Source organism: Gymnodraco acuticeps, unplaced genomic scaffold (assembly GCF_902827175.1).
Source record: "Gymnodraco acuticeps unplaced genomic scaffold, fGymAcu1.1, whole genome shotgun sequence".
NCBI classification, from domain to species: Eukaryota; Metazoa; Chordata; class Actinopteri; order Perciformes; family Bathydraconidae; genus Gymnodraco; species Gymnodraco acuticeps.
In genome coordinates, this window is record NW_022989867.1 from 89,941 (window position 1) to 110,824 (window position 20,884).

Sequence of the window (20,884 nt, forward strand, 5' to 3'; positions counted from 1 at the left end):
AATGGGTTATGTCATACCAAGTTGATGTTTTATTTGGGCTGTGGATGTGTATTATTTTTTTTTTTATGTTTTGTTGTGTTCTCACCATGTGTGTGGAAATGGGGACAGTTCTTTCAGTAAGGGGGGACGCATGTAAGCATTGGGTTGAGAGGTCATGTGTTGTGAGCATGCGCAGTCTGTGCTGGTGTGGTGAAGGAGAGCGTGGTGTGACTCGATAATAATAAACGGAGGCGCTAGCTGGGACGCTCCAAAAAGTACTAAGTTCCTGAGTTTTTGTTACACAGAAATATCATTGAAGCCTTAACACCGCGGACGTTACAATACAAATGTGTGTAAAATGATACCGGGCGCTGTAATCACTCATCTGGTTACGTTATTACATTGACCACCACACCCCCGACCCAAAAGAAAGGACGTATTATTGGCCTCCCCTAATTTTTTCCCCATGCCACGCTACTGATTCTGACCTGAAGATAGTAAGCTTTTAGCAAAACGTTTACAAATATGTCCACGAAATACCATCAATAAAGATCAAACTGATTTATTAAGGGAATGTAAGGTTTCCACAACGTAAGGAGGGTGTCTAAAACCCTCTGGAGTCGGTGGACGCGCCAGATGCGCATAATTTACGTAATTAATCGTATATTTTCGATTATATGGAGTAGAAATATGATTCAGATATCCGCGGAATCGCTGGAAGTGTAGCTTTCCAGCACACGTACCCCCCACCTACACAGCAGCCAGACCCACTGTCTTGGAAGACGGACAAAGACCTTGACACTGTCTTTACATTTATAATGAATAGTTGGTTGAAAGTTGTTCAATATTGTAAATAGTGAGATTTTCCAGTTTCTTATATTTATATAAATAGTTGGTTGAAAAAAACATATTTATAATAAATTGTTGGTTGAAAAAAAAGTCCTAACGTATCTCAGTCCCTGCTGTGCGTATCTCAGTCCCTGCTGTGGTGAAAATAGAGTGATAAACACCTATTTTACTCAAAATTCGAATTGAATCTTTTTCATTTTAGACATGAATAACACATTTATATACAGTGTAATTCAAATATTTCACTACTTTTGTGATCCTAAGACTTTGGTAACCAAATCTAAAACACCAAAACAATTGGATGACATGAGTACATTTGTGTTTTCACATTTGTCGTTCTGGGGCAGCATAGACAGGTATTTTCTGTGTTAGAGTTTTACTCGCTACAGGGTGTACTTTGAGGGTTTGTGACTTTGCAGACCGTTTATATGGATAACAAGCTACATAACACACAAGGGGATGGGTAATAACCGGAAAAGCATGACACGGGACCTTTACAGATATTATATAAAAACTATTTTTTAACGCCACTAATTATTTTAACGCGATTCACGCGTGTATTTTTTGTTCTCGGCCGCCCCATAGTTTCAGAGCGCATCGAGTTTAAAATATCATCTACAAGCTGATGCTGACAGCCCCGCTCCTGCCGCCCGCTTGCGGCAGACCACACTTCCACGCTCACCGGCAGGCACCGACTGGCCATCGGGAGGACGGGGAGGGTGTGTGTATGTGTGGCGCGAGCGAGCGAGAGAGACCTTGGCTTAGAGGCTTCTCAATTCTTAAATTTCCCCTCCTCGACTCCCCTCCTCGAGACTTAAGAGGCTTCTCAATACTCAAATTTCCCCTCCTCGACTGCTCGACTCCTCGGTCCTCCGGTAGTGACCCGGAAATGAATTTCAGCGCGCCATTTTGAAGGACGTCTCATTTCTCTAAATGCACACCGAGGACCGAGCATCGAGCGTCGAGGAGGCTCTCTGGAGGAGCTATAACCGAGGATACACTGATGGTTCCTCCACGGCTCCTCCACGGATGCATTTCCGGGAACGGTGGAGGCGTGACGCACGGCCGGACTTATCTCAGCCAATGACAGCTCTGCATGCATCCCCTGGATATTATTTTAGAAACTGCTTTCATCGCGTCGCCATGTTTCCAGAGAGAACAGCTGTAAGGTCCATGCAGAAAGCAGAGCAGTGTGTATAATATATATCACTCAGTATAACAGGCCTACTCTCTTTATTTGCTTTAATTTAGTAGATATCTACAAACAAAGAGTCGATATTTTTCTAAGACCATTGCTTCACATAATCAAATACACAACGGCTTATGCGTTAGGACTAGGAGCTGTAGGTGTGTGTGGTACAGTGTGTAGGTGTGTGTTGTACAGTGTGTAGGTGTGTGTTGTACAGTGCGTAAATGTGGCGGACAGACGGGTCTCAGTTGGTTTTGTGTCCTCTGCTTACTTTTAATAGGCCTACTTGTAAATACAATTTTTGGCCCGTAATTTCAATTCCCCATTTCAGCGACCAGAGAGAGGGGGGGATATATCCAGTCTCTGATTGTGTTACGTTATTATGAGAGTGCTCTCATACTTTAAATTGTATATATTTATATAAATATATTTGTGTGTGTGTGTCCGCATCTGTAGCCTGTTATTGTCTCATTATACCGCACTCTCAATGAATTCAAAGTAAATATGTGGGGGAACAATGTTCAGCTGATCTAACAGAGATACAGCGCTATGACAAAACACTCGACAGCTGATGCCACGTAATAATGAACGGACGTCTCTTTAAAATGACCGCTCAGAGGAGAGGAGTTATCATTTCTTTAAACGTCTGCTGCTTCCCCTCCTCGGTCCTCCGCTCGCATCTCCTGTGGGCGGGTCTAAGTCTCGAGGAGGGGAACCGAGGAGGGGAGTCGAGGAGGGGAAATTTGAGTATTGAGAAGCCTCTTCTGTCCCGCCCACAGGAGATGCGAGCGGAGGACCGAGCAGGGGAACCGAGGAGAGAGGAGGGGATGCAGCAGACGTTTAAAGAAATGAGAACTCCTCTCCTCTGAGCGGTAATATTAAAGCGACGTCCGTTCATTATTACGTGGCAACCTACAGTCTATGGTGGCAACCATACCGCGAGCTGCATCAGCTGTCGAGTGTTTTGTCTAGCGCTGTATTTTATAATCTCTGTTACATCAGCTGAACATTGTTCCCCCACATATTTACTTTGAATTAATTGAGAGTGCGGTATAATGAGACAATAACAGGCTACAGATGCGGACACACACACACAAATATATTTATATAAATACAATTTAAAGTATGAGAGCACTCTCATAATAACGTAACACAATCAGAGACTGGATATATCCCCCCCTCTCTCTGGTCGATGAAATGGGGAATTGAAATTACGGGCCAAAAGTTGTATTTACAAGTATTAAAAGTAAGCAGAGGACACCAAACCAACTGAGACCCGTCTGTCCGCCTCATTTAGGCACTGTACAACACACACACCAACATACTGTACCACACACACACATACACACTGTAGGCCTACCACACACACACTTACAGCTCCTAAAGCAGGGATGGGGAACCTCCGGCCTCCGGGCCGTATACGGCCCGCGAGACAATTTGGTACGGCCCTCGAGGTAATTTATAAACACACGCAAAAAAGAAAAAAATGTAAGAAATCTAGACCGCAAAAAAATTAAACAAGCGAGTGCCTGTTTTTCCTGGCCAAGGTCAGGGTCCTTGAACACAACACGAGCCTAACGTGTCATCACGTGGTATATGTCTCGACGTCTCGACTGACAGGGGTGCAGTTCTGACGGAGAGCACCAGAACGCCACTCCAGCACTTCAGAAATTGCAGTACCGATAAGGAGCCGTACACATGCCGCAGTTTCTGCGTGTCTGTGTCTTTAGTTGTGAGCCCAGTGGCGATCTGTTCATCTGTCATACAGTCAATAACTTTATTGTTATTAGCATCTGGTTAGCTAGCTATGCTAACGAATATAAGACGCTTTTTCTACAACCAGTGAGGTAAAGGCACATCTTTATATGATCATTATAGTTATAAAAGAGAATAAAGTATAGGTTTAACAGGTATAAAATACTATATGACAGTAAACAAAAGTTGTTATTAATAAACAATAATACAGTTTGAAAGGAGAGTGATTTGTCAAATATTCATAAAGAAAAATAAATCTGCTTCCAGTTCTGTTTCATATGGGTGTTGAGAGATGTATCCATAGATCTCCTAATTTTGCTCTCAAAGTGCACCAGATTGATGCTTTTAACTTCAACATTTAAAAAAAAATCTTCCCGGGGGAGCATGCCCCCGGACCCCCGTAGAGGAGGTTAGGTCCCCCCCCACTTAAAATCATGTTCACATGGATAGGAAACTAAATACATTTGCACACATCTTGTGTCCATATCTTTCTGTTTTCGTGGTCACGCCACATTTTGCACGTGCATGCATGCGCGAGTCATGGTGAGATATCTGGATTAAGAGGTTGCTTTTTCTTTGCACAGAATGAAATGAATGGGCTGTGATTTTAGTTCTTTTAAGCAGAGGTCAATCATTTGTACGGCCCTCTGAGGATATTGTACAAATTGAAATGGCCCTTGAGAGGAAAAAGGTTCCCCACCCCTGTCCTAAAGCATAAGGCTACAGCCGTTGTGTATTTTATTATGTGAAGCACTAAATGGTTTTAGAAAAATATCGACTCATTGTTTGTAGATATCTACTAAACTAAAGCAAATAAAGAGAGTAGGCCTGTTATACTGAGTGATATATATTATACACACTGCTCTGCTTTCTGCATGGACCTTACAGCTGTTCTCTCTGGAAACATCGCGACGCGATGAAAGCAGTTTCTAAAATAATATCCAGGGGATGCAGAGCTGTCATTGGCTGAGATAAGTCCGGCCGTGCGTCACGCCTCCACCGTTCCCGGAAATGCATCCGCGGAGGAGCCGTGGAGGAACCATCAGTGTATCCTCGGTTAGAGCTCCTCCAGAGAGCCTCCTCGACGCTCGATCCTCGGTGTGCATTTAGAGAAATGAGATGTCCTTCAACATGGCGCGCTGAAATGCATGTCCTGGGGCCTCATGTATAACGCCGTGCGTAGGATTCACGTGGAAAGGTTGCTTACGTAGTAGAAATCCGAAAAATAGGTCCATACATTTTCCGCCACTTCCCGATTCACCAAACATTGCGCACCGACGAGGAAAGCGCGTACAGCACTTCCTACGTCGGTTTCCCTTTATAAATCACAACCGACTCGAAATGCGGTGCAGCTTTTGCGGGCTTCACGTAACGCCCATATTTGCCTATAAATAGTCAAAGAAACGCCCATTCATTCATTCATTCATTCATTCTGACTGACTTTATGAAGAAGATCGCAGGAAATGACGACAGAACAGCTAAATGTGTGACATCTCACACCGTGTCAGATTTTGGTTATTTTGGGGAGGTGGAGATAAATCATATTGTTTGGTGGATGCAGTTTGAACCAGAGTAGCAGCATGGAGGTCGGATCGTCACCAAAATAAATAAATAAATGGCCCGAAAAAGGTTAATGACAAAATAAATACACATAGCCTTCCTCAGGCAGTGTGTTTGTACCGGGGACAGGAGACCCCCCCTTGATGAGAAACTAAGAAATGATCAGGGAATCCCTCCGGAGTGGAGTCATGACGACTGGATCTGAATTATTTGTTTGTATTTGGTGGTTTGTGTCCCAGCTGTCGATCAGCTGTGCGCAGCCTCTCCACTGCAGCCTGTGCGTCTCAACCCCCCCCCCCCACCCCCACCCCGCAGCAACCCTATATCCACCAGTTAAAGGAAATACAACTAATGTGTTGTGTTATATCAGCTGTACAATTTACCACATATGGTGTTCTTAGCTTCCATACCTCCTGTGTTTTACGAGCGACCTATCAAGTCTTAGCAAACGGCATAAAACACGATTAAACGTGATAGTATATAAAACCATGCTCGTATCTACAACCTATAGAAATGCAAAACGGCGTCAGTTTAGACGTAATTCTGTCCTCCTGCTTACCGCATCATTTATGAGAAAACATTTCATAACATTAACACAACATATTCGAGGTGGTTTTTAATAACATATCCGTATTTATTTATTTCTCCAAGTTATGTTTTTGTGTGCACTGAGGAGTCTCAAACAGGCGTTTGTTAAATCATTTTAAGATTGGCTTTAATCAATGTTTGAAAATGAATTCTTCATATGATAAATGAGAGGTAACATTTTATTTATGGTATTATTTCCACATATTTCTCTCCATTCTTCCTTCTGCCAACGGTGTCGCAGTTTCTCGTCTCTCCCGTGTGTGTGCTTAGTGCGTACGCATGGGTTAGAGTTTGCGTGGAGGACCGCACGTTTTCCCGTCAAGTTAGTATTTTATAAATCGCAAACATTGCGTAGAAACTGGAGTACGCCATTTTTTGAGCGTATATCGCTTTATAAATGAGGCCCCTGGTCACTACCGGAGGACCGAGGAGTCGAGGAGGGGAAATTTGAGTATTGAGAAGCCTCTCTTATGTGTATTGTTGTTGTTAGCATCTGGTGCTAGCTAGCTGCGCTAACAGATATAAGAAGCTATTTAACTGAAAACATTTAGCCGACAACTGCGACGAGCACTTTACTTTATGCAAGAAGCCAGACAGTGGGACATTGTACGAAAAGTCAGCCTCACTTTGGGTATAGTATAATACAGTTGCAAGAAAAAGTATGTGAACCCTTTGGAATGACCTGGATTTCTGCATAAGTGGGTCATAAAATGTGTTCTGATCTTCATCTAAGTCACAACAATAGACAAACACAGTCTGCTTAAACTAATACCACACAAACAATTATATGTTTTCATGTTTTTATTGAACACACCATGTAAACATTCACAGTGCAGGGTGGACAAAGTATGTGAACCCCTAGGCTAAAGACTTCTTCAGGAGCTAATTGGAGTCAGGAGTCAGCCAACCTGGAGTCCAATCAATGAGACGAGATTGGAGGTGTTGGTTAAAGCTGCCCTGCCCTATAAAAAATACACACCAGTTTTGAATGTGCTATTCTTAAGAAGCATTGCCAGATGTGAACCATGCCTCGCACAAAAGAGCTCTCAGAAGACCTACGACTAAGAATTGTTGACTTGCATAAAGCTGGAAAGGGTTACAAAAGTATCTCTAAAAGCCTTGATGTTCAAGACAAGTTGTCTATAAATGGAGAAAGTTCAGCACTGTTGCTACTCTCCCTAGGAGTGGCCGTCCTGTAAAGATGACTGCAAGAGCACAGCGCAGAATGCTCAATGAGGTGAAGAAGAATCCTAGAGTGTCAGCTAGAGACTTAAAGAAATCTCTGGCACATGCTAACATCTCTGTTGAGGAATCTACGATACGTAAAACACTGAACAAGAATGGAGTTCATGGGAGGACACCACGGAGGACACCACGGAGGAAGCCACTGCTGTCCAGAAAAAACATTGCTGCACGTTTGAAGTTTGCAAAAGAGCACCTGGATGTTCCACAGCACTACTGGCAACATGTTCTGTGGACAGATGAAACCAACGTTGAGTTGTTTGGAAGGAACACACAATGCTATGTGTGGAGAATCCAAAGGGTTCACATAATTTTTCTTGCAACTGTACAATACTGTATTGTATTGTATCTGTAAATACAATACAGACCCATGTATTTAGTTGGTTCTGAGAGAATAATCAACATGCTGCATAACAAGATAAAACAAGCAAAGCACAATAACACCTCTATCAGCTGACGACAACAGGCAGGAACAGGGAGACAAAACACTGAGAGCACAGCCAAGGCTCAGGGGCTCAGTGAGGGCATTACACACTGATAAACTGGGTCAAAGTTATGGGCCTAGGAAAATATTTCCCCAACAATGACGTCATTTTATTCATATCCAAATTAAAAGAAAATATATATATATCTATAAAGTATCCAAAGAATACACATTATAAAATAAAAAGAACATCTACTACTAAAACAAAAATTGATAAACATATTATACTCTACATGTATTAAGAAACGATAAACTCTGTACGAAACCAAATTTTCCCCTGGGATGAATAAGATATTTTGATTTCAATATACATTTAGAAAGTGAGCGAAGTATTTTCAGTTTTTAAAATGAAAATAAAATGTGAAATGCAATGTGAGTACATTGCATTTCAAATGTATTTCCCAGTGTATTCGTACTGTTTTAGGGAGGTGTTGATTTACTTCATTCTTATATTGGAAGCTGTCCTTTTTCATGTCGTTGAATTGTCTGTTTCATCAATAGGGGTGTGCTTAATATGTTAGTCTAAAAATGCAGAAAGGCTGATATGTAAGCTCATATGTGATGTATACAATTGACATATTTAATGCCAGAAATGGAAGCGTTTGACTTTTCATATAACTATCAAACATTTGAAATAAGTGGATAACCAGTTGTAGAATAAACATGACAATAATTCATGCAATGTTATATTTGCATATATTTGCTCCTCAGAGCTTTTGTTTTTTTGTTATAAAGGTCAAACATTAAAGGTCACAGCTGTTTCCATTTTAACAGTCAGTGACAAAGAGAAGAACATGACTCAGTCTGTGGTTGGTTAATCATCTTTGAACCGAGAACACAGGGTCTGTTGTTTTTACAATATTGCTTTAATTATGACTGATATATTGCTAAAATGTTCCGAAGTCTTTATAACGGAACATGTTCTGGGATTTTGCTCATTTGCTCAAGTTTCCCTGCCAAGCCCAAGTCCATGTCTAAGATTAAGAGTGTGTAAATGGATTTCACAAGGGACACATCTCTTCAAGACATCCAGAAAAATTCATAATAAAAGCCACAACAGTAGAACTTTAATAATTTAAAGGTGACATATTATGCAAAATCCACTTCTTCCTGTCTCTTCTACATCAACATGTGTCCCCTCTGTGTAAAGAGACTCTGAAAGTTTCAGGAACAAAGATTCTCTCTCTTTTTGTCCTGATCCATTTCTATAAAAACCTGTCTGAAAATGAGCTGATCAGATTTTGGCCACTTTATGATGTCATAACGATGTTTTGGCTTGTGTAACCATTAGCCAATCAGCAACCAAGGTAACCCCGGCCACCTTATCCCCTGAATCTCCTCCCAGAGCACCATTGTGTTTTTTTAAACCAATCATCTCTCAGAGGGGCGTGGCCAGCAGCAGCTCATTAGCATTTAAAGCTACAGACACAGAATCAGCACTTTTGGAACAGGGCTGAAACAGAGGGGGTTATGGGAATCTTTTCTAGAGCTGAAAGTGACGTTTTCAGCTGTGTGTGTGTGTGTGTGTGTGTGTGTGACCTAGCATTAATATCCTTGTGGGGACCTACATCTGTTTACACAGTCACGTGTGGGGACTCGCCTCCCTTATGGGGACATAAGGGAGGTCTCCATGAGGGGAGTCATTCATTTTAGGGTGAAGAGCCCTGCGGGGTGCACTGGCTCTCGGTAAATGAGTGTGTTTAAAAAAACATTAAAAAACTCCATAAACATAGCCCTACAAAGACCTTATAAAAACCCTTTTTAAAAAGCATCATAAAAACTCTGTGAGTGAAAAAGTGAAGGACGGGGATGGACCACGGAACGGCGGCAGAGTATGTTAAAAAGCAGATCTCCCCAACCCAGGGTCTCTGGAGGGGGGCGTGTTTGTGTGTGGATGTGTGCAGGTGTGTGTGTGGGTGTATGGAGCTCGTCCCAATGGAATCAGTAAAAGACCTTAAATGAGAGGGGGATCTAAAATGGTTGATTAAAAGTGCAAGTATTAAAACACAAGTGCAATAATAAAATAAGTAGAATTAAAACAATCTCTCCAATAATTAAAATTAATTATTTCATTATTAATAATTTTAAATGTAAAAGGAGTGTTATAATTAAACTAATAATAATAATAAGAGTGATAATAAGTAAAAGAGGGAAGGGGGGCACACCGGGTTAGTCAAATCGTATAAAAATGAACTAGATGTCACTGGAAAATAAAAACCACTAAGATCAAGGTCGGGTAAGTTTAAAAGATTCCATAGGACAGGTGTTTAATTTGCCCTGTTTATTTAAAAGTGATGAAGTGATGTATACATGTGTGTGTGTGTGTGTGTGTGTGTGTGCGCAGATGAGATCTCTAAGCTGCTGAATCCTCACAGAGTGTGTCTCGTGACTCCTGTCATCCTCCACCCCCCCGCTCAGACATGTGGGAGGTCGGCCAGCAGGTTTGTGGTGAGTGATGGACACTAAAGATGTTCTATGTAATATTAAGTATATTGTGCTTATAAATGTATGTATATTTAGAAATGTTGTATTTTCTTTTTACTTTCATTAAAAAATTACAAAGCTCTATTTTTCCCATGGAAAATAAAGTTGTCTGAATCCGATGATGTGAAGAAAGGAAGTGTTGCATATCCTTGAGTTTCAGATCATTTTGTTGCATACAAAGTGTATCCTGCCACTGTCACTTAGTTTGAGGTATTTTGTTCATTTTTATCTGGGAATATGTAGCTATAAAGAACCAAACTTAAATGAGTTATGTTGACACCTGCACAATCAACAAATCGCAGTTGCTGTACCAGTTTCCCTGGTACAGCACATCCAACACAACATGCAACAACCTCTGTAGTTCCAGAGCTGTGGTTCTGTCAGTCCCATTTCTAACGTCGTTTCTCTCATCAGGTTCTGAGTCTGTGGAGAGGTTACCTGTTTAACAACAAGCCACCTGTCAGGGTAAATCACAGCTGTTCCATTTTACACCACAGCTACACTCGATTGCACATTTTATAATCTCTCACTGCTTTTCACCATGCACTGCTCATTCTGAACCCTTGCAGGCCACAGTGTGAGTTTTCTAGTGGCAGGAGTTAATTTTTTTAAGGACTATTATCTTATGTTGACTTTTACGTGGAATACTTTTACATCTTAAGCGTCTTTGAGTTGTGAAAAGCGCTATATAAATAAAATGCATTATTATTATTATCTTCAAGCCTCCAACAGTTACTCAAATGACACATATCGGACGTTTTAAAATTCAGGGAGTTATTTTAAAAGTAATATAAAATGCAGCAGGTTTTTATTTGATCTAATTTCCTTTTTTGCCACCACAATTTAATGGATGAGGATAGATTTTCGTTCCTGGTACTCACTGTCTCAAAGAGAAACTGCTGTTGAATGATTTTTTTTCTCATTTACTTCTGTGCGTGCTTGAATGTGTACAGATGGAGAGCACCTTCAGCTACTTGGAGATTTGCTCCATCAACATTCACAGTCTCACTCAGGTACTGTCATTTATTTCTATCTGAACTATACTTGTTTAACATTTGTGTATATGTATATCTATGTTTTATCCACTGAAGCACTAGATTCCATGTTAAACAGCAAAGGTTAATATGAGAGCAGTTTACAGTCGTCATTGTGAAAAAATATGATGTAAATGTTATATTTCCTTTCTATAATACAATATGACAATGTGCACGTGTTTCAGGTTGTGTTGGAGACAGACCGGCAGACTCTGTCCTTCAGTGTTTTGCATGTTGAGGATCTGGAGGCCATGGTGTGTCACATGACTGCCTCTCTGAAGAGGATCTTCCCCGACTCTTCTCCAGGGTGGGCTGCTCCACCTGCTTCATGTCTCAATGCTCTGCCTGAACACACAGCAACACTAGCTCAAACTCTACATACACTGTTTACATTTGAGTCATCACACACATACCTTCTCTTTTCAGACCAGGCAGATACTGAAAAATACTACCATGTCAAAGAATCTCTACACACAGAATACATTGTATTTACTTTGTCTTGCTGATTTTTCATTGAGCGGAATCACCAGCTCAATGTTTCTTCTTTATGACAAAAAACCTGCATAACTAATGATGTTTAAGTAATAAGTGCTAAATAGCAAATGTTAGAATGCTAACATGCTACACTAATATGCTAAGAATAGTGAACATTTTAATCATTGTATATGCTGAACATAAACATGTTAGCATTGTCACTGCACGCATGTTAACGTGCTGATGTTAGCATTTAGCTCTTAGCCCCAGTGAGTGGCACAGCGCCTCACAGAGCAGCTAGCATGGCTGTAGACTCTTTGTCTTGTTTGATGATGTCAGTATTTAACAGGTGATCTCTTGTCCTCTGATCTTCAGAAAGCTGCTGAAGACGGTTCCTGCTGATCTGCTGCAGAGAATCCTCACACTGACGGATGAGATCGAGGAGCAGCTGAGCAGCCGGCCGGGCTCCTGTGGTGTGTTCCCTCCACAATACACTATACTGTATATCAGGGGTGTCCAAACTTTTTTGACCGAGGGCCACATACATAAAAATATACGAAGGGCTGGGCCACTCCCTAGAGGTACAGGGCCTAATAAGTTAAGTTATAAGTCAGCAAAAGCTGCCAAATGTAAGTAAATTATGCTTGATACTTGAATATGCTTTATGAAAACAAACAGCCTACATCCCAGCTCTCCATAGGGTTTTATGTATTTTGTTGGCAGCTAATTCCTTTCAAGCTTGTTATGTAAATAAGTTATTGGGCTTTTTTCAGCAACTTAGGTTTTTTAGAAATAGTTTTCAACTTTAATTGACTGAATGTATTTTAAACATTTAGCTTATTGACTCATGAATACTACTGTGTAATATGTTTGCATATATATTTGAGAAGCACAATATAAGACAAGCACAAGTTTCATTTGTGGGCCATACTTCATTATACCCTTTGAACTTGCTGAGGCCCGCGAGCCGCATTTGGCCCCTGGGCCGTAGTTTGGACACCCTTGCTGTACATCACTGTGAGAGGCTGGAGGTGATAGGGCCAGCTACTGGAGTCCGACCAGCTACCATCACCTGGGCAGTTTAGGTTTACATATGTATCTAGTAGAATTTATCTTGTAATTATCAGCTAATATAAACCCAGAATCAGAATCAGAATACCTTTCATCCCACAAAGGAGACAATTCCATTGTTACAGCAAAAGTAAAGAGCTAAAAATAGCTTAATATTAATTTAGAGGCATGCATAAAATATTAAAAATAATACAAAAAATGACACATATTACAATTTACAAACACTTCCAGTACCAGTCACAATATTTTGTGCAACATGTATGAAGTAGTGTGATAGCAGCCAGGCGAAGGTGGAATCATATGATGATCATATGATACAGGGAACTCCTGTGTGTGCAGATAGATAGTGTTGTCTGTGTTCCTCAGGAGGATTCTCTGATACCTACGCTGCTCTGTGTGACTTCAACGAGATGCCGTTCAGAGAGGAGATCCAGTGGGTGAGTCACAACTGTTCTTTAGCATGATAGGACACGGACCACTCTTTCTAAGGATATATGTTGTCCTAATCTACTAGCCAATTGACGATAAGCTAATGTTAGCATTGGTGTGGCTAACTGTTTTGGCAGGATATTGACAACATCTACTACATGAACAACTGGAGAGAGTTCAACCTGCAGGACTTCAGCCACTTAGACAGCAGGTGAGAAACAGCAGAGTGTTTCATACTGTCTGAACTCACCTGTGTTAACACTCCTCTCCTGTGCTAAACTTATTTGTTTTTTCTAAGTATTTATTTATTTTTATATTCCTGTATTTTACTTGCGTAGGGTGGACTAGCAAAGTAAGATTTTCATTGTACGGTGTAACTGTCTGTTTACTGTGCATACTCAGTGGCGTTTTTATATGTACAAAAGTGGTGGGGCACAAAAAACTTAGATGTCTATATATAAGCTTCTGCAGTGAGGTTCATGGCTGGTGAGGCACTGGCACTGACTCTTTACAAATATTATATTTTGACCTAAATCAAAATATAATATTATTTTCAAAAGCTTTTTTTGTCTGATGCTTCAATTAATTTTAAACAGACAGTTCAACAGAAGGATACCCAAAAAATGTAATTTTATCATTTAAATATTGAATTGTTCTCTCTTAGTAAGATCCCATTTTAAATAAAATTGCAGTCTTACCTTGACATGAAGATTAAGTCCATTTGCATATCCTTCTGGACAAAAATCTCTATTACTTTTTTGTAAAAGTCCTCCTTATCTTCTTGTAGTTTCAAAAGTCTATCATAAATCTAATCTAATCAATAGATTTATGATTCGAAAATTATAAAAGTAGGATAGACATGTGGATATTATCCGGCTGAACAAAACGTGCATTTATCTAACAGCTACGTTTCCCACAGACCTTATTTGGAGCTATTTTCTAAAATCCTATGGAGAAATCTCATTGCTTTTTTTGTCGAGGGAAGCCATGCACAGCTTACTTCCGGGTTTTAGGATGCGTCACTGCAGCTCTCTCGTCTCCTCTTCACACACCACACTTTTCGCGGCACACGTACTTACAGCCAATCAGCTCTGAATTATGTGAGATGACGTATGGTGGGGATGGCAGCAGTATGCCCCTATGGTCATTATTTTTTTGCCACACACATTAAATAGGAACATATTCTGAGCATGCGCAGTGTAGTTTTTACAGTCACCGCTCACTTAGACAGAGAGAGGGAGGGGCAGGATCGGGTTTTGTCCCACATGGCTCTAAACAGCTCTATAGGCACACACTGTAGACACTAATTAGAAGAACACAGACTAAAACAGCAATGTACAGACGAATCAGATGATTAAACATGATCTTAAGATATATTTTATATATATTTTAATTTATTTTTTGCATTTTTTTGTAATCATTATTTTTAATACTTTCTGCCCCTAATGACCAGTCGCCACTGTGCATACTGTATGACAATAAATATCTTGAATCTTTCGTCTCCTCCTCTCCTCGCCTCTCCTCTCTTCTCTTCTACTTTCCCCTCCTCTCCTCTCCTCAGAGACTTGGCATTAGCAGTAGCAGCTCTGTCTTTCAACCAGTGGTTTACCAAGATCTACAGCAAGGAGCTCAAACTGGTAAATTATCTTAATGTTTTTGTCTGCAAATTCCACAATACCATTTCAGATAGATAAAATGCTTGCAACATTCAGAGAATCTGACTCTCCTTCTTACAAACGTTTTCAAGGGCTAAATCGAGGCAATTCGATGCTGTCTGATCTGACCTTTAAGTAATACTTTCCAAGACCTGATACACTGTAAGAGACGGGGGTCAAAACCAAGGTCCTTGTCCTGTTTGAAAACATACTTCTAAAGTCAAGCTGAAGCCAAAATGACACTATATCAAATCCATTTGGTTGCTCTAAATACATCAGTAAATACCCCACTGGTGAACGTCTGATGCTTTGACATGAAAAATAAGCCTAAACATTATCAAACCGAACATTAGCCGCCTTTAGCTTAGCTGTGTTGACAGGAAGTTCGTTGGTAGCACTGGAATGTTAGCTATTTACTTTTGGCAATTTCAATTGACAATCAACTATTATAAAAGTGTTGATGTGTGGAGATTGTCCTGTGAACAACATGTGTAACAATCATAAATGCATGTTTGCCCAAGAGAGTCTTTTCTGCGATATTCCAAATTCCAATGGCTGAAACGTGTTGATACCAGACTATAGAGTTTTGGCCTGCCTCTCTCTCTGTCCCTTCAGTCAGTGGACATCCAGCAGCAGCTAACCTTCCTGCTGTCCAGATCCCCCAGTCTGGAGGAGCTCTCACTGGAGGCCAGCGGACTCAAAATGTGGGTGTGTGTGTGTGTGTGTGTGTGTGTGTGTGTGTGTGTGTGTGTGTGTGTGTGTGTGTGTGTGTGTGTGTGTGTGTGTGTGTTTTGTTGTATCACAGTGCAGGACTAGACTGTACCTTTTAAGATGTGACTGTGGGCCTCTCCACCTGGTACTCTGGTTCATGTACATTGCTAATGAGCTGGGTGAAGGCTAATAAGTAGGAGGGGGTGGTCATTTGAATCTCAAAATCTAAACATGTTACAGTTATTGTTGTGCATGACTACAAACACAATATCTAAAGTCTCGTCTACAGGGATTCATTAAGAAGTAACTTGTTAATGTGCTGCAGGGACTTTGCATTAAAGATGGCCACTGCCCTGCGGGAGCACCCCTCCTCCACCCTGCAATCCATCAACCTCTCAGGCAACCCCCTGGAGGACAAAGGTGAGCTTTTTAAAGTAAACACTAGTGAGTGGTATAAGCACAGTGTTAGAATAAAATAGTGGCACTTTACCATGTTCCATCTGCAGCCAGGTGACATTTTACTCTGGGCTTAAAGGTCTCCTATTATGCAAAAAGCACATTTTGATGTGTCCCCGGTGTGTAAGGAGACTCACAAAGTATCCGTACCCAAATCTCTAAAAACGGGGGTACAACGGAGCTGATCCAGATTTGCGTCCGATATGACTTAATATCAGAAATGTGGGCTGGCTTTACACCCACGGTCCTATCAGAAACGTTGCTATTAGAAACAATGCCTGACTGTTTTGGACGTAATATGGGCCCTTTCTCATTTCATCAAATCCCCCTCCTCGACTCCTCGGCTGATGTCGAATAGTCCATTTAGCTTAGGAACCTTCCTAACGGAGTGAAATGACCCGGAAGTCCCTCAGTGGCAGCCATGATAAGTGCCGTTCCAATTCTCTAGAATGATAGGAAAGGAGGTTTCAAACTTCCTTTATAACCTCCTTTAGCTTAGGAACCACTGGACCTCCCTTACCGAAAGGAGAGGAGAAAATGCTGTCCCACAATGCCTTGCAGCCGCAGCATTTGCCGTCACTCAACAGTCGACCGTTCACGGAAACAATCGATTATGACGGAGAAATTATATCATGAAAGTTACGGTGCTTATTAAGCATTTTAAAACGTATGTGGTAACTTGCCAAAGTGCTTTGTTTTGAACGTTCATCTGTATTATAATCAAAAAGAGAAATATGAACGTTAGTTTTTACTGAAATGATCAAATAAAGTCAACATTTCACAGTCTTTACTGAGCTGTGTGGGGTTTGTTCAACTTTTAAAAGATGTTTGAATGGTGATATACACAGTGATAGATGTTAAGGACTAACGTTTATAATAAATACATTTGTATTGATTTTAAGATATTTTCATACAATCATACGTATTGGGATCATTTGTATTAATGTGGACCGGAGGGAGAGGGTGACGAGCATAAGTTTCACTTTCCTTTTTTATTTCAATTCCAACTTTGGTCCTGAAGAATATGTTTATCTGTTGTCCACGTTCATAAAGCAAAGCAACAGCATCAGAGCACGGTGCAGAGTCTCTAGATGAGTTTACAGTAGTCCCTCGTTCTTATTAAACATCCATGTTGTAGTTCGCTGTATAGAAAACTGTAGTTTCCATAGTTTCCCCACAGCAGCAGACGCACATTCATGACGTTCGCTGGCGCATCATAAACACGTCGGATAGTGAAAGTGCATTCGGATTCTTTAAAGTACCGCAGTCTCTTCTCCTAAATCCTTTTGAATTCTCCTATCCACTATCCCTTAACCCGTGACGTTTCACTCAGAGGTCAAGGAATAGGAGATAGGGTTAGAACTTAGGAGTTGATTTTTAAACTATCCGACCGCAAATAACCCTCGACTCCTCGGTCCTCCGGTAGTGACCCGGAAATGAATTTTAGCGCGCCATGTTGAAGGACATCTAATTTCTCTAAATGCACTTCGAGGACCGAGGATCGAGCGTCGAGGAGGCTCTCTGAAGGAGCTCTAACCGAGGAGACACTGATGGGTCCTCCACGGTCCTCCACGGCTCCTTCGTGGATGCATTTCCGGGAACAGAGATGTTTCAAAGAGTCGTGACGCACGGCCGGATTTATCTCAGCCAATGACAGCTCTGCATGCATCCCTGGATATTATTTTATTAACTGCTCTCATCGCAATGCGATGTTTACCGAGAGAACAGCTGTGACTGTGAGGTCCGTGCAGAAAGCAGAGCAGTGTGTATAATATATATCACTCAGTATAACAGGCCTACATTACTCTCTGTATTTGTATGCTGTAGTTTAGTAGATATCTACAAACAAAGAGTCGATATTTTTCTGAAACCATTTAGTGCTTCACATAATAAAATACACAACGGCTGTAGCCTGATTATATGCTTTAGGAGCTGTAGGTGCGTGTGGTACAGTGTGTAGGTGCAGCGGACAGACAGGTCTCAGTTGGTTTGGTGTCCTCTGCTTACTTTTAATACTTGTAAATAAAACTTTTGGCCCGTAATTTATTTCCCTCATTGTAGCGACCAGAGAGAGAGGGGGGGGGGGGGGGGGGGGGGGGGGGGGGATATATCCAGTCTCTGATAGTGTTACGTTATTATGAGAGTGCTCTGTTTGATTCTGAAATGGTATATATTTATATATGTGTGTGTGTGTGTGTGTGTCCGCATCTGTAGCCTGTTATTGTCTCATTATACCGCAGTGTGAATGAATTAAAAGTAAATATATAAGTCATCATGAACACATCTGTCCATCAGACAGAGGGCTGCTGTGCCTCCTGTCATCATTGATGGACGTCTCTTTAAAATGACCGCTCAGAGGAGAGGAGTTCTCATTTCTCTAACTGCCTGCTGCTTCCCCTCCTCTCTCCTCGGTTCCCCTCCTCGACTCCTCCGTTCGCATCTCCTGTGGGCGGGAGCCGCGGGACTAAGTCTCGAGGAGGGGAGTCGAGGAGGGGAGTCGAGGAGGGGAGTTAGAGAAATGAGAAAGGGCCCTGGTCTTTGTTTACATTAGCAAGCATCGCTAACACTCAGAGCTAACCTCTACTGGAGAGAGTATGTGTAAAAAAGCAGGAAATAAAAAGGAACTCACCTTGTGGTATACCAGCAAGAGAAAAAGCATTTGAGCTCCATACTGTTTCAGAAATAATCCTTGATGTGGTTTTGAACATAATATGGCGTTTAATCACGGCAGCATTTAGCTGAGTATCTGGGCATAAGCTTTTTCTTTTTATTATTGTTTTTTTTCTTTAGACCCAGAATCAGCATTTCTATAACAGGGTGAAATAGAGGGGGACGAGGCATGGCTAGAATGGGTGATCTGTTTGGTATTTAGAGCAAAACACTTCATAGACATATATTTGTATACATCTGAGACCTATAATATATGCCTGAAAATAGTATAATAGGAGACCTTTAAGAGAGAGGGCAGTTAAAAGGCAGATGGGTCGGCCTTTTTGGAGAAAAAGCTGCCAGATAGCGTTGGGGACAGCTGATATAATACCAAAGGTTTACAATCAGGGAAACACTGTAACTAATTACATGTTAAATTACATGTTACTTGTTAGACACTTTTATCCAAAGCGACTTCCATACTCAATACTGTGGGCAATCCCCACAGGAGCAATTTGGGGTGAAGTGTCTCAGGGACACAACGACATGCTGACTGCAGTGGGGTTTGAACCTGTGCTCCCCTGATCCGAACACCAACGTACTAGTCCACTACGCCTTTAATAATTAAAGTCACACAGTATTATTTGAACAACAGCAGTTATATTGATTTGTCGAAGAAGGACAAGCAGAATAACAGTAATGCTGGCTCCAGTTTAGGAAATGTCCCAATAGGGTGGGGCAGTGATGACATGTTTTTGTAGGCTAACCTGGATGTTAGCATCGCCATGGCTCCTTCAAGAAAAAGCCAATTACCAGTGGGGTATTTAGTGAAGTATTTTATGTCGTAGAACAGAAATTGTCAATGTTGTAAGCTTAACACGGGAATCGCCATGCCAACTCTTTATGCCATCCATGTAAGTGGGTGAGCACCGCCAGAGCCCTAAAACAGATATGTTAATAATTCCACCTGTGCATTTCCTGCTTACACAAGTATCTGGTTTGAAAAGTCACATGTTATACAAAACACTTATTCTTATCAGTCATGCTTTTTATGTGAAGTTTAGCAATGTAATTATTTTTTTTGGGTACCTTTGTATGTCCAACATTCATTCCCACTGCAGGTGTCATAGCTCTCAGTCAGGAGCTGGGGAGTCTAGCTGGAGGACTCAGACTCCTCTCTCTGTCCCGGGTATCAATGACTGCTAGAGGTACACACACAGACACACACACACACATACACACACACACACACACACACACACACACACACACACACACACACACACACACACACACACACACACACACAATACATTTTAAAACACACTTCACACTTGAGTCACTCCTGAATGGATTTAACTGTTGTCTCCAGGTGCTGGATGTCTGAGTCAGGTGTTGTCCTCCACTCAGCTGTTCTCAGCGTCTCTGACTCACCTCGACCTGTCTGCTAACCCCGGCAGCATGGGCAACGAGGAGGCCACGGTACTGTGTGTGTGTGTGTGTGTGTGTGTGTGTGTGTGTGTGTGTGTGTGTGTGTGTGTGTGTGTGTGTGTGTGTGTGTGTGTGTGTGTGTGTGTGTGTGTGTGTGTGTTTCATATCAAATAATGTGGATTCAAGACAGCTATTTTTACATACAAACAAGCCAATGTCATATACATAAATTACATATACTGACATGAAGCTCTCACTAGAAGATTTGGGAGGTCTGCATTTATTATTCACTTTTACAAACAAGCTACAAACTCAACCTACCTGTAAAGTGTACAGTTGAAAGATAATATCATTTTAATTAGAAAAACAATAAAAGATAGGTAGAATGTTCAAATGGACTGAAAGTTGGTTTATGTGCAGGGCTGGAACTTCTATATATCCCTTTTAACAACGACTTTACTTTCAGCAACATGTTAACTGTGCCGGTACATCCGTAACAAATACAGATCTGCATTATGTGTTGCAGTTTCTCTTCAAGTTCCTGTCCAGTACTAACTCTCTGTCTCATCTGGATCTCAGTGATACCAGCTGCCCTCTGGACACGGTCAGCGAGAGATGCTCAGTGTTGTACCTGCTTCTTTCATGCGACTATTTCTGAGGGCCCCGATGTCTGTGCTGTTAACTGTTCATGTAACTGTTGTTATTCATTGATCTGTTGTGTGTGTCAGGTACATAACACTCATTGTAACTTTCTCCTGCAGTTATTTGTTTCGCTGTCTGCTGGATGCTGTTTCAAACTGATGCACCTCAACCTGGCCAGGAATCCTTTCAGCCACAGGTCAGC

At 41.3% G+C, this 20,884-nt stretch overlaps 1 protein-coding gene across 4 annotated transcripts in view; it reads left to right on the forward strand.

Moving 5' to 3' along the window:
• Positions 1 to 20,884, forward strand: part of carmil2 (capping protein regulator and myosin 1 linker 2) — a 90,267-nt gene that overhangs the window by 8,707 nt on the left and 60,676 nt on the right. For all 4 annotated transcript variants that reach the window (XM_034196613.1, XM_034196637.1, XM_034196628.1 and 1 more), the window contains exons 2-15: positions 9,991 to 10,094; positions 10,545 to 10,595; positions 11,084 to 11,143; positions 11,350 to 11,471; positions 12,014 to 12,111; positions 13,076 to 13,146; positions 13,276 to 13,349; positions 14,700 to 14,775; positions 15,409 to 15,497; positions 15,830 to 15,924; positions 19,731 to 19,817; positions 19,982 to 20,091; positions 20,567 to 20,644; positions 20,802 to 20,878. In XM_034196613.1, coding sequence (XP_034052504.1) covers positions 9,991 to 10,094; positions 10,545 to 10,595; positions 11,084 to 11,143; positions 11,350 to 11,471; positions 12,014 to 12,111; positions 13,076 to 13,146; positions 13,276 to 13,349; positions 14,700 to 14,775; positions 15,409 to 15,497; positions 15,830 to 15,924; positions 19,731 to 19,817; positions 19,982 to 20,091; positions 20,567 to 20,644; positions 20,802 to 20,878 — 1,192 coding nt within the window. The remainder of the gene's footprint in view (positions 1 to 9,990; positions 10,095 to 10,544; positions 10,596 to 11,083; positions 11,144 to 11,349; positions 11,472 to 12,013; positions 12,112 to 13,075; positions 13,147 to 13,275; positions 13,350 to 14,699; positions 14,776 to 15,408; positions 15,498 to 15,829; positions 15,925 to 19,730; positions 19,818 to 19,981; positions 20,092 to 20,566; positions 20,645 to 20,801; positions 20,879 to 20,884) is intronic.